Source organism: Cucurbita pepo, chromosome LG07 (genome assembly GCF_002806865.2).
Source record: "Cucurbita pepo subsp. pepo cultivar mu-cu-16 chromosome LG07, ASM280686v2, whole genome shotgun sequence".
Taxonomy (NCBI): domain Eukaryota; kingdom Viridiplantae; phylum Streptophyta; class Magnoliopsida; order Cucurbitales; family Cucurbitaceae; genus Cucurbita; species Cucurbita pepo.
The window spans coordinates 8,823,679-8,835,363 of record NC_036644.1 but is presented as its reverse complement, the minus strand read 5'-3'; the positions used below and the strand labels follow the sequence as shown (position 1 = coordinate 8,835,363).

The window sequence follows — 11,685 nt, the reverse complement described above, 5'->3', positions numbered from 1 at the left end:
ATTTTTTGCTACTTTTTTTACCTTGTTCTAAGATATGTTAAATCAATCCGGTCCTTTTGTCGTTTTGTTTTTATTTCGATTTGCTCGGTTGTCAATTTGAACATAGCACAGTTCCTTGTTTAACCTTTCGAGCCAAAAATGTTTCATAAACTATCAATTTCTTTTTTAAGTCTAATAGTTTGAGCTTGGTTTCAAACTTTTAAGTGGTTCTTAGATGGGTTTGGATCATGTCGTGCAAGACGATTCTACATATCGAAGTATTGTAGTACTCAATTTATCTTGATTTTCGATAGTTGAAAAAGAGGATTTTTGACTTGCTTTGGCTACGTATCCTTTGAACCCTTGACCTCTCACTGGTGGAATTCTCAGTTTATCTTGATTTTCGATGAATGAAAAAGAGGATTTGACTTGTTTCGACTACGTATCCTTCAAAACCTTGACGCACCACCGGTGGAATGCTCAGTTTATCTAGATTTTCGATGGATGAAAAAGAGGATTGTTTACTTGCTTCGGTTACGTATCCTTGACCTACCACCGATCAATGTCTGAATGTTTTACTNCCGGTGGAATGCTCAGTTTATCTAGATTTTCGATGGATGAAAAAGAGGATTGTTTACTTGCTTCGGCTACGTATCCTTGACCTACCACCGATCAATGTTGGAATGTTTTATTNAATGTTTTACTGCATGAAGAGTTTTAGATGTATTATTCTTTTTCTTAGTTTATTCTTGTACGAACCCATCCATATTAGGTTATTGTTGGTACTTTTGTAATCGACCCGACAAAGGAAGCTAGTAGAGGTATTAAAGGCGATACATCTGTTGGCAAGTTGTCCTCACCCACGGGTGGGACATCGATGTCAGGTCTACGCTATGGTTCGAACATTGACTTGGGAGGTAATCAAGTCAGGGAAATGATGAGCACCAAGGTATTGGGGAGAGTCATTTCTTGCTTCAACCCCGGGGAGTGAACCTAATATCTCCTCGAGTCGACTGGAGAATAGGTCTGGATGGCACGACCAATGCTTATGATTTTACGGAGTACATTGGCACACTCAATCTTCCNAACCCCGGGGAGTGAACCTAATATCTCCTCGAGTCGACTGGAGAATAGGTCTGGATGGCACGACCATTGCTTATGATTTTACGGAGTACATTGGCACGCTCAATCTTCCCTTTTCCGAACTCGGGTTTTTATGAGGTTGGCAACTTCTTTGTGCAAGAAGAACAGACCATCATTCTCCCAAAAACAGAGATTGTGATTAGATTCTTGAATGAGAGTTAACATACGAGACAAGACGTGACTACAAATATCAACAGCTACAATGCCAACAATTTTCGCTTCATTGTGTTAGCTAATTCTATGGTTGTAGTATGGCCAACCGGCTTAAAGTTCGATGGTTGGTGGGGTGAGCTAAAGTACTTTATTCTCAGTTTGATCTACATACATTATAACATAGCGAGTGAGCTAAAATACTTCATTCTCAGTTTGATCTACATACATTATAACATAGTGAGTAAATATCTTCACCGTATCAACTTTAACAGTATTCAGTGTTCCAATCGACCAACTTCAATAGAGTTTAGTGTTGCATTGATGCCAAATAACTTGCTTCAAAATTTCAAAATCTAACATGATGTGAGATCTCACATTGGTTGGAGAGGGGAACAAAACATTTCCTAGGTGTGAAAACCTCTTCTTAGTAGACGTGTTTTAAAACAGTGAAGCTGATCAAAGTTGACAATATTTGCTAGCTGTACCTTTAGACTATTACAAATGGTATCAGAGCTAAACACCGGGCAGTATGCCAGTGAGGACGTTGAGCGCCTAAGGGGGTGAATTGTGAGGTCCCACATTGGTTGGACGGGGAACAGAGCATTCCTTATAAGGGTGTGGAAACTCTTTCTAATAGACGTGTCTTAAAACAGTGAAGCCGACCAAAGTGAACAATATCTACTAGCGGTGACCTTGGGCCATTACAAATGGTATCAGAGTCAGACACCGGGCGATGTGCCAATGAGGACGTTGGGCCCCAAAGAGGTGGATTGTGAGATCCCACATTGGTTAGAGATGGGAACAAATCATTCCTTAGTGTAAAAACCTCTTCCTAGTAAACACGTTTTAAAATCGCGAGGCTGATGACGATATGTAACAGGCCAAAACGGACAATATATACTAGTGGTGGCTTTTGGGCTATTACAAATGGTATCAAAGCCAGACACCGGGCGGTGTGCCAACGAAGACATTGGGCCTCCAAGGAGGCGGATTGTGAGATCCCACGTTGGTTAGAGAAGGGAACAGAGCATTCCTTACAAGGGTCTGAAAACCTCTTCCTAGCAAACCCGTTTTAAAATCGTGAGACTAATGGCGATAGACGATATGTATTACAAATGATATCATAGTTAGACACTCGACGATGTGTCGTTGAGGATATTCGGCCCCTAAAAGGGGAATGAGTAAATAATAAACAACAAAATTCATTTAAACTTGGTTACATTTCAAAAATCATCCATAAAAGAGGGAGGTGTAATACAATAAATATAAAATACTAATCAAAATTATAGACTAAGGGAAAACCTTGTGCAGTCCACCATATTTAATTATTCTATCATATTTTTTAAGTTCTTGAGAATTCGAACATCAAGAACATTTGAAATCTATATTCGATAAACGATTAAATATATCATATGTTCATGTTAAGATAAGTCATTCGGAACAGTTACGCCTACATCTCCCAAAATCCAGAAAAGTCCGAAACCCATAAATCCAGTTCCTCAGTCTTCCATCTCCCTGTGGGCGCACACAAATCCGGAATACCCACCAAAAATTTCCCCCCAGTTTCCTCTATGGCCAAGTCTCCCCCAACCCCAGTTCTATATATTGATCTTTGCTTCAATTTCAGATGTAGCAGCTTATCGGAATCGGGGTTTGATTCTTCTGAAGCTTCTTCGTTCTTTAATGGCGGTGTCGAAAGGGAAATACATCAAGTTTCAGGCCCGGAAATGGTCCACATTCAAGCTTTCCAAGATAATCATGGTCTTCCTTTTGGCACTTGGGGTTTCCATGCTCATCGCTTTCCGATTCTTCTCTCCTCCTGAAAGTTCTCATAGCGAGCTACTCCACCGTCTCGCTTCCGTCCAGCATAGAGCCGTTCATAGGTACTTTGGCAATGATTTTGATTTTGATTTTTGATTTTCGAGCCCAACCCTCTTTTTTTGTTGCAGTGATGGGTTGGGGAAGAGAGGGGATCAGTGGGTTGAGTTCATTTCATGGGAGCCTAGGGCTTTTGTTTATCACAATTTCTTGGTAAGTTCTCAGAATTTTGGATTTCTTTTGGCTTTTTGTTTGGGTTTTGTCATGTTTTTGGTTGAAATGCTTGCTGATATGAATAATTTTGGATANGGTTGAAATGCTTGCTGATATGAATGATTTTGGACAGTCCAAGGAAGAATGCTTGTATTTGATTAGTCTTGCAAAACCTCACATGGCTAAATCAACTGTGGTGGATAATAAAACTGGGAAGAGTATAGATAGCAGGTCTGTGTTTGTCATTTTCATGTTTGTCATCAATAGAGTTTGTCAATCCTGACAATGAGCTAACGTTGGTGGGGCTTACAATGTCATGTCCACAGGGTGCGCACCAGTTCAGGGATGTTTCTGAGAAGAGGGCAGAACAAAATTGTCAGCAACATAGAGAAAAGAATAGCAGATTTTACATTCATTCCTGTAGGTAATGATATCCAAATTTCTCATGCTTCTTGTGATGATTCTTATCTATAAGAGCTTCAAAACATGTTTGAATCATTGTTTTGGAAATTTTGTTTCTATGTGTTAGTCTTGTCAGGTGGGACACTTCAACAAGATTTGTTCTATACGTTGTACAGTAGTGTAGTTATTTCACTGTATTCAATAACATCAACCTGTTCAATGATAGTTCAAAAACATGGTTAGACTAGCCAAACGAGGCAGGGGTTTGGTGAACAAGTCATCTATTTTGTAACTGCCCTAAACTCTTCGTCAGTAGACATTGTTCTCTTTAGGCTTTTTCTTTCCGGCTTCCCATCAAAGTTCTTAAAATGAGTCTGCTGGTGAAATGTTTCTATACCCTTCTAAAGAATATTTCGTTCTCTTCTCCGATCGATGTGGGATTTCTCAATATACTCCCCTTCAGGGCCCAACATCCTCGCTGGCATACCGCCTAGTGTCCACCTTCCTTCAAGGCTTAGCGTCCTAGCTGGCACACTGTCTGGTGTCCACTTTCCTTCGAGGCTTAGCATCCTCACTGGCACACCATCCGGTGTCCACCCCCTTCGAGGTCCAGCGTCCTCGCTGGCACGCCGTCTGGTGTCCACCCCCTTCCAGGTCTAGCGTCCTTGCTGGCACACCGTCCGGTGTCCACCCCCTTCCAGGTCAGTGTCCTCGCTGGCAACCGCCCGGTGTCCACCCCTTTGAGGTCAGCATCCTTGCTGGCACACCGCTCGGTCCATCGTCCTCGCTGGCACACCACCCGGTGTCTGTCTCTAATACCATTTATAACATTACAAGCTCACCGCTAGTAGATATTGTCCCTTCTAAGTTTTTCTTTCAGACTTTTCCTCAAGATTTTTAAAATGCGTCTGCTATGGGGAGGTTTCCACACCCTTATAAAGAATGTTTTGTTCCCCTCTCCAATCGATGTGTGATTCACACATTTGCTTGTTGATGCTTGGTTGATGTTAGTAACATTCTTTGTCTTAGTTCATTTTGGTATTACTATCGATATTCACGAATTCAACCGAGCATAGAGAATGTGGGTTTGTTTTCCATTCTAGTTTTGAGGCCCAAACCAATCAGGGCTTTGGTGAACACTATTCATTTGCTTGTTGATACTTTGTAGACATCACTGACATTCTTGGTCTCAATACATTTTGGTATTAATGTTGATATTCACTATTCCAAACAGAGCATGGAGAAGCACTTCAAATTCTGCACTATGAAGTCGGGCAGAAGTATGATGCTCACCATGATTACTTTGCAGATGAGTTCAACATCAAACAAGGAGGCCAAAGAATGGCCACCCTTCTCATGTATCTGTAAGATTCAACTTAGACATCTCTCAAACTCATCTTCCCTTCTCTACTTCTCTCTCTAAAACTATAACCGATACGAATGCAGGTCAGACGTCGAAGAAGGGGGCGAGACGGTGTTCCCAGCAGCCGAAGGCAACTTCAGCTCGTTGCCTGGGTGGAATGAACTGTCTGAATGTGGTAAAGGTGGACTCTCTGTAAAACCAAAGATGGGTGATGCATTATTGTTCTGGAGCATGAGGCCTGATAATACCGTAGATCCTACAAGTTTGCATGGTTAGTGATATCTCCTGCACCAATTCTAATGAACAATATATATGCCTTTGCTCAAGGATGGTGAAGTAGAATTAATTTGACATTCTTGTGATATGTAGGTGCTTGCCCTGTCATAAGAGGGAACAAATGGTCATGTACAAAGTGGATGCGTGTTAATGAATACTAATTCAAAGGTAACTGCTGTATATCTTCTTAATAATTGTGTATAGATTATTCACACGTGCACGCGCACACACATATACTTAGGACTCAGATTAAGATTTGGCACCTGCTGGTTTCGATATTTTCCTGCGTCCCCTATGACATGATCACTTTACCTACTTGTTATCGTTTCTAAGAGTGAAAGAGTGAAAGACTATCCTCATAAACCCACATGGGTTCTTTCAACGTATTTTGTTTTCACTCGTATGCTTCTTCAGAAAAATCCTAAGAGGTCATCATCCAACGTAGAATTGTTCTAAACTAAGCATGCTTAATTTTGAAGTTTTTACGATTGAGTCATTGACATAGGATGTAACTTCAATTCTTTTTCAGCTAATGGCCTTGATATTTTCCTGCGTCCTTTGTGACATGATCACTTTACCTACTTATTGTAACGGCCCAGATCCACCTCTAGCAGATATTGTCCTCTTTGGGCTTTTCCTTTCGGGCTTCCCCTCAAGGCTTTAAAACGTGTCTGCTAGGGGAAGGTTTCCACACCCTTATAAATGGTGGTTTGTTCTCCTCCCCAACCAATAGGGACATCACACTTATTATCGTTTCTAAGAGTGAAGACTATCCTCATAAACCTACACGGGTCCTTTCAACATATTTTATTTTCACTCATATGCTTGTTAAAGAGGTCATCATCCAACGTAAAATTGTTCTAAACTAAGCACGTTTAGTTTTGAAGTTTTTATGATTGAGTCATTGACATAGACAGGAAGTAATTTCAATTCTTTTTCAGTCTGTCTCAATCACCTTCATACGAATATGATCTCGTCTCGTCGTTCATGTGCTCTTTCTTTACTTGGGCTTCATAATTTTCAAAGACGGTTTGAAATAATAGCTCAAAATAGCTACGAATCTAGTGTTTTATTAGCGATATATGACATGATTTTAAGTGATACCATTTCCAAATTGCAGGGTGGAATGAAGGTATACATTTGTTAGGGGAGAAGAGAAGAAGACTTGATTCTTATGTTTCAATATTTTTTGTTCTTAGTTCATTATTCACCTTTCTTAAAAATTACATTTTTTCTTTTTTGAGGAATTACATATTTGGTTGTATAGTTACTTATACTCAAAACAGTTTTTAGTGTACTTGTTCCAAGCCTTGCTTGATTTTGTTTCGATATGGTCGGTTGCCAATTTGAGCACAACGTTTCCAATACATTTGTTTGAACTTTCGAGCCAAAAACGTTTCGTAAACTATTGATCGTTTATAGTTTGAGCGTTTCTAATAGGTTTCAAACTTTCAAGTGGTTCTTCGTTGGGTTTGGACTATATTGTGTAAGATGATTCTCATCATAGTGTTCAGTGTATCCTGATTTGCGATAGATTAAAAAGATGATTTTTTACTTGCTTCAGTTACGTATCCGTATGCGAGATCTCACATCGGTTGGAGAGGGGAACAAAGCATTTTTTATAAGGGTGTAGAAACCTCTCCTTAATAGACGTGTATTAAAATAAAATTGTGAAACTAATAACGATGTGTAACAGGTCAAAGCAAACATTGAGCGGTGTGTCAGCGAGGACGATGGGCCTCCAAGGGGGATATATTGTGAGATTCAAGGGAAACGAAACATTTCTCATCAAANATTGTGAAACTAATAACGATGTGTAACAGGTCAAAGCAAACAATGAGCGGTGTGTCAGTGAGGACGATGGGCCTCCAAGGGGGATATATTGTGAGATTCGAGGGAAACGAAGCATTTCTCATTAGAGTGGAAACCTCTCTCTAACAAATGCGTCTTAAAACTGTGAGACAGGCAGATAATATCTACTAGCGATGGAGTTGGGGGTTGTTACACCTTCAAACGCTCGCCACCCGTCGTGGAAGTAAGCTGGGCTCTTATACTGGTTGTCCTTTGCNTGTGAGACAGGCAGATAATATCTACTAGTGATGGAGTTTGGGGTTGTTACACCTTCAAACGCTCGCCACCCGTGGTGGAAGTAAGCTGGGCTCTTATACTGGTTGTCCTTTACCCGATCCCGATTAAATAATATAAACCTAAAAATAGTTATAATATTAAAGGATTAGAGTAGTGAATTGTTGAGTGGAAAGGTTAGTGAATAAAGGTGTAATGTGGATTATAATATATGGTTTAGGGTTGATTTAGGTTAAGACCTCACCTTTTCCTTTCCTAATGCTTAAAAGGAAATTCTTTAGACAATAATAAAACATTAATAATTAATGGACAAAGAAAGGAATAACTTCATTTTATTTTATTTTATTTTATTTTTAAATCTTTTCGCCACATAAAACCCCAATTACACGTCATATTCTTTGTCCTATGCTTTAGTTGAATCGGGTTAAAAACATTTTTTTTCGAACTTTACGAGGGCTTGATATGCTGCGAATCCTCTTGAAAAAGAGGGGTGCCTTCGGGAACGCGGACACAGGTGGTGCATGGCTGTCATCAGCTCGTGTCATAAGGTGTTGGGTTAAGTCCCACAACGAGCGCAACCCTCGTGTTTAGTTGGAACCCTGAGCAGACTGTCGGTGATAAGCTGGAGGAAGGTGAGGATGACGTCAAGTCATCATACCCTTTATGCCCTGGGCAACACACGTGCTACAATGACCAGAACAAAAGGTCGTGATCTCGCAAGGGTGAGCTAACTCCAAAAACCCGTCCTCAGTTCGGATTGATTGCCTGCATGAAGCCGGAATCGTAATAATCGTCGGTGAATTCGTTCCCGAGCCTTGTACACACCGCCCGTCATACTATGGGAGCCGTTACCTTAACTGCAAGGAGGGGGTTGCCGAAGGCAAGGCTAGTGACTAGAGTGAAGTCGTAACAAGATAGCCGTACTAGAAGGTGTAGCGGGATCATCTCCTTTTATAGAAATTAATTAAATAGTAATAATAATTCTTATAAATAAATTTTTAAAATTTCTATATAATAATAAAAAAAAAAAAAGTGACTAATTTTAAATAATTTTTAATTACTACAAATATAAAATACATTTTTTAATAATAACTTTTAATTATTTAATATTACTTTATTTGGTAAAATTATTGCACATTAAAAAAATTACTAGGTTATTATTTTAGCTATAGTTTTATTTTATTGTTTAATTATACTTTTCAGTAATATTTTATTTTAACCAACGTGTCTTTTTCTTATTATTATAATTATTAAAAAAAATGTCAATTAATAATATTATATTCTTTTACTAAAAATTTAAAATGCATAAACTATTCTTAAATTATAATAATCATTTAATTAAAGTTTTTTTTAATAATAAATTTATTATTTTCTACTTATAATTATTTTCAATTTATTTTATTTAAAATCAATTTCAACGTTGGATCCGATCCATACCCATGATTCGAAATCTTGATTAGACACCTGATAGTCCCGACATTCTCCTATACCCATGGTCACGTTACTTACTATCTGTTTATTAAGAATAAAAATTATTCCCACAAATTAACGTATCATTTCAGCATGCTGTGTCTTTACTCACAGAATTGCTTCAAATAAAATATATTTAACGACCGAGTTGAGTTATCAAAAAAGTAAGTGCACTTTATTGGTATAAGTAGTAACTTTATTTAACATTTGTTCGTAAATTAAATAAAATAATTATGAAAAATCTATAAAGAATATTAATTAATTAATAACTAACAAAAGTGATTCCCCATTAACAATACAAAATTTAATCAAACTTGACTTTATCAAGTGGTCCATATTTCCTTAATGGATCCTTTTTTTTAAATTATTAATTTAATTAATATTATTATTTAATTCCAAGATTATTTTAATTAAATTGATTTAATTTTTGGTGGGGTCCTTAGGGTATTGCAAGTAATTAAAAAATATTTTTTTAGGGTTTTTTTTTTTTTTTTCTTAGGCAATGACATGTGATTCCATGTGAAGAGGGTCCTCTCTTGTTGCCTCAAGAACCCTAAGATTCTTTTTTACATAATGTTACATTTGTATTAACTCGTTTAATTAAATTAATATAACCTAATGTTTTTATATTCGTTTCATTAAATTTAGCTTCGCTAAGAAACTATAGTGGTCGAATTATTCGTTTTAGGGTCTTGTTCAATAATATATGTGTAACAGCCCAGATCCACTTCTAGCAGATATTATCTCTTTGGGCTTTCCCTTTCGGAATTCCCCTCAAGGCTTAAAACGTGCGTCTAATCGATGTGAGACTGCCCCCAAATCCACCCCATTTTTTGTCCAACGTCCTTACTGGCACACCGCCTTGTGTCTACCCTCCTTTGAGAAACAGCGAGAAGGCTGGCACATCGTCCAGTGTCTAGCTCTGATATCATTTGTGATGTGCCAGTGTCTGGCTCTGATATCATTTGTGATGTGCCAGTGTCTGGCTCTGATATCATTTGTGATGTGCCAGTGTCTGGCTCTGATATCATTTGTAACAGCCTAGATCCACCATTAGCAGATATTGTCCTCTTTGGGCTTTCCCTTTCGAGATTTCCCTCAAGACGTTACTTTAAAACGCGTCTACTAGGGGAAGGTTTCCATACCCTTATAAACTGTGGTTTGTTCTCCTCTCCAACCAATGTGGGACATCACAATATGCCTTTATACGTTTTAGAAACCACGATTTGTTCGGACATCATTAACTTCAAAATTAAAGTTTATATATATATATATATATATATATATATATATATATATATATATATATATATATATNTATATATATATATTGTTTTTCAAAAAATTGAAAACTATTTTTTTTTTAATTTTGGAAATTTGGGTTTAATTTAAAAATAATAATTTTGAAAGTAGATTCAACAACAAAAATAAAAAGGTTAATAAATTATTTATTCCTAAAAATTTTAAAAATTATGATTATAAATTTTAAAAGCAATCTTAATTTTAAAAAAATTTAAAATAAAATTATTATAGACGAGAATATTTCTGGTCAATATAATTTCAAAATTATTATTAAAATCAGAGTGAAATAAAATATACAAAAATTAATTTTTAAAAAACTATTAGGTAAGATTTCACATTTATTAATTTTAATAATAATAATAAAATATTATTTTTGAAATAAACATCCTTTTTCTATTTTAAAAATTGCACTTCTATAAAATAAATAAATTAAATAATTTAATTAATTAATTAATTAATTACTACCTTCCCCAGACCTCTCTCCCACTAAATTAAATTATATTATATACGTGGCCTTACTTTTCTTAAAGTCTTACACCAAACAAAAATATAAATATTAATTTTTTTATTTTTATTTTTCTCTTCAATTATTATTATTATTTGTTTATTAACTCATGACCCACATATCTTTTTTTCTTTTTGACCTTAAAAAAATTGTATTTTTTTTATTTTGTCAAATAATTTTTAATTCATATAATGAAATTAAAATTTTACTTATTTATCACATGTTAAGATAATTAATGGTGGAATTATTGGTTGCATTAATTGGTAAACGACAAAAATTATAATTGTCTTTATTTTTTTTATTTTTATTAATATATTAATATATAAAGATTTTGTTTAAATTATATATAAAAGTACAAAACATAGCCTTGGGAGTTTCACCCATTTTCTACTTTTTCTTAGTTTAATTTATATAATATATAATTTTAAATTATTAAAACATTTAATTAAAAATAAAGAAAGTTTAATAAAATCTAAAGAGTTATTATTTAATTAGAGGTTGCTTATGATTGATAGTTATTTTTAAATAATTCTTTATTTTATAGAAATAAAAAAAATTATGTTTTATTGTAAAATATTTTTTTATTTAGATTTATTATATTTTTAATCAATATTTAAAAATAAAAACAAAATAAGAAAACCCCAAAAAAAAAAAAAATATATATATATATATGGCTGCTAGCCCTAAGCTAAAACCCTAATTTCTCGAGCCCTAAGCTCAAACCCTAATTTCTCGTGAATTCAATAACAGTTGACTTTGATTTTTGCTCTTACTTACTTGACCTATCGTTCGTAACAGAGAATCGGAGAGACATATCTGATCGTTTGAGCTATTCTCAATACCCTAATTTCTGATTTTCTCGAGTTTTCGCTCCTCAAATGGAATGAGGAAAAGATGCTAATACTGATCGCTTGAACTATGTCGGTGTTCTGATCTCCGTTTTCATATAATAAAGAAAATGTTTATAATTAAGCTC

General features: G+C 35.8%; 2 protein-coding genes across 3 annotated transcripts in view; both read left to right on the top strand.

Moving 5' to 3' along the window:
* LOC111798681 (probable prolyl 4-hydroxylase 3) overlaps positions 1 to 6,714 on the top strand; it is a 10,433-nt gene extending 3,719 nt beyond the window's left edge. Inside the window, exon 9 of the mRNA XM_023681983.1 lies at positions 6,535 to 6,714. The gene's annotated coding sequence lies outside the window, so the exon portion shown is untranslated. The remainder of the gene's footprint in view (positions 1 to 6,534) is intronic.
* On the top strand, positions 2,654 to 6,673 carry LOC111798680 (probable prolyl 4-hydroxylase 3). 2 transcript variants are annotated; one of them, XM_023681981.1, is made up of 8 exons: positions 2,654 to 3,158; positions 3,225 to 3,372; positions 3,410 to 3,537; positions 3,633 to 3,730; positions 4,943 to 5,072; positions 5,155 to 5,342; positions 5,441 to 5,515; positions 6,468 to 6,673. In XM_023681981.1, exons 1-7 carry the CDS (start codon positions 2,959 to 2,961, stop codon positions 5,506 to 5,508), a joined length of 960 nt encoding a protein of 319 aa, XP_023537749.1. In that variant the 5' UTR covers positions 2,654 to 2,958; the 3' UTR covers positions 5,509 to 5,515; positions 6,468 to 6,673. The 2 variants fall into 2 exon arrangements, with proteins under 2 accessions (XP_023537749.1, XP_023537750.1); XM_023681982.1 differs by having other exon boundaries at positions 2,677 to 3,158; positions 3,225 to 3,306; positions 3,440 to 3,537.
* Positions 6,715 to 11,685: the final 4,971 nt, after the last annotated feature.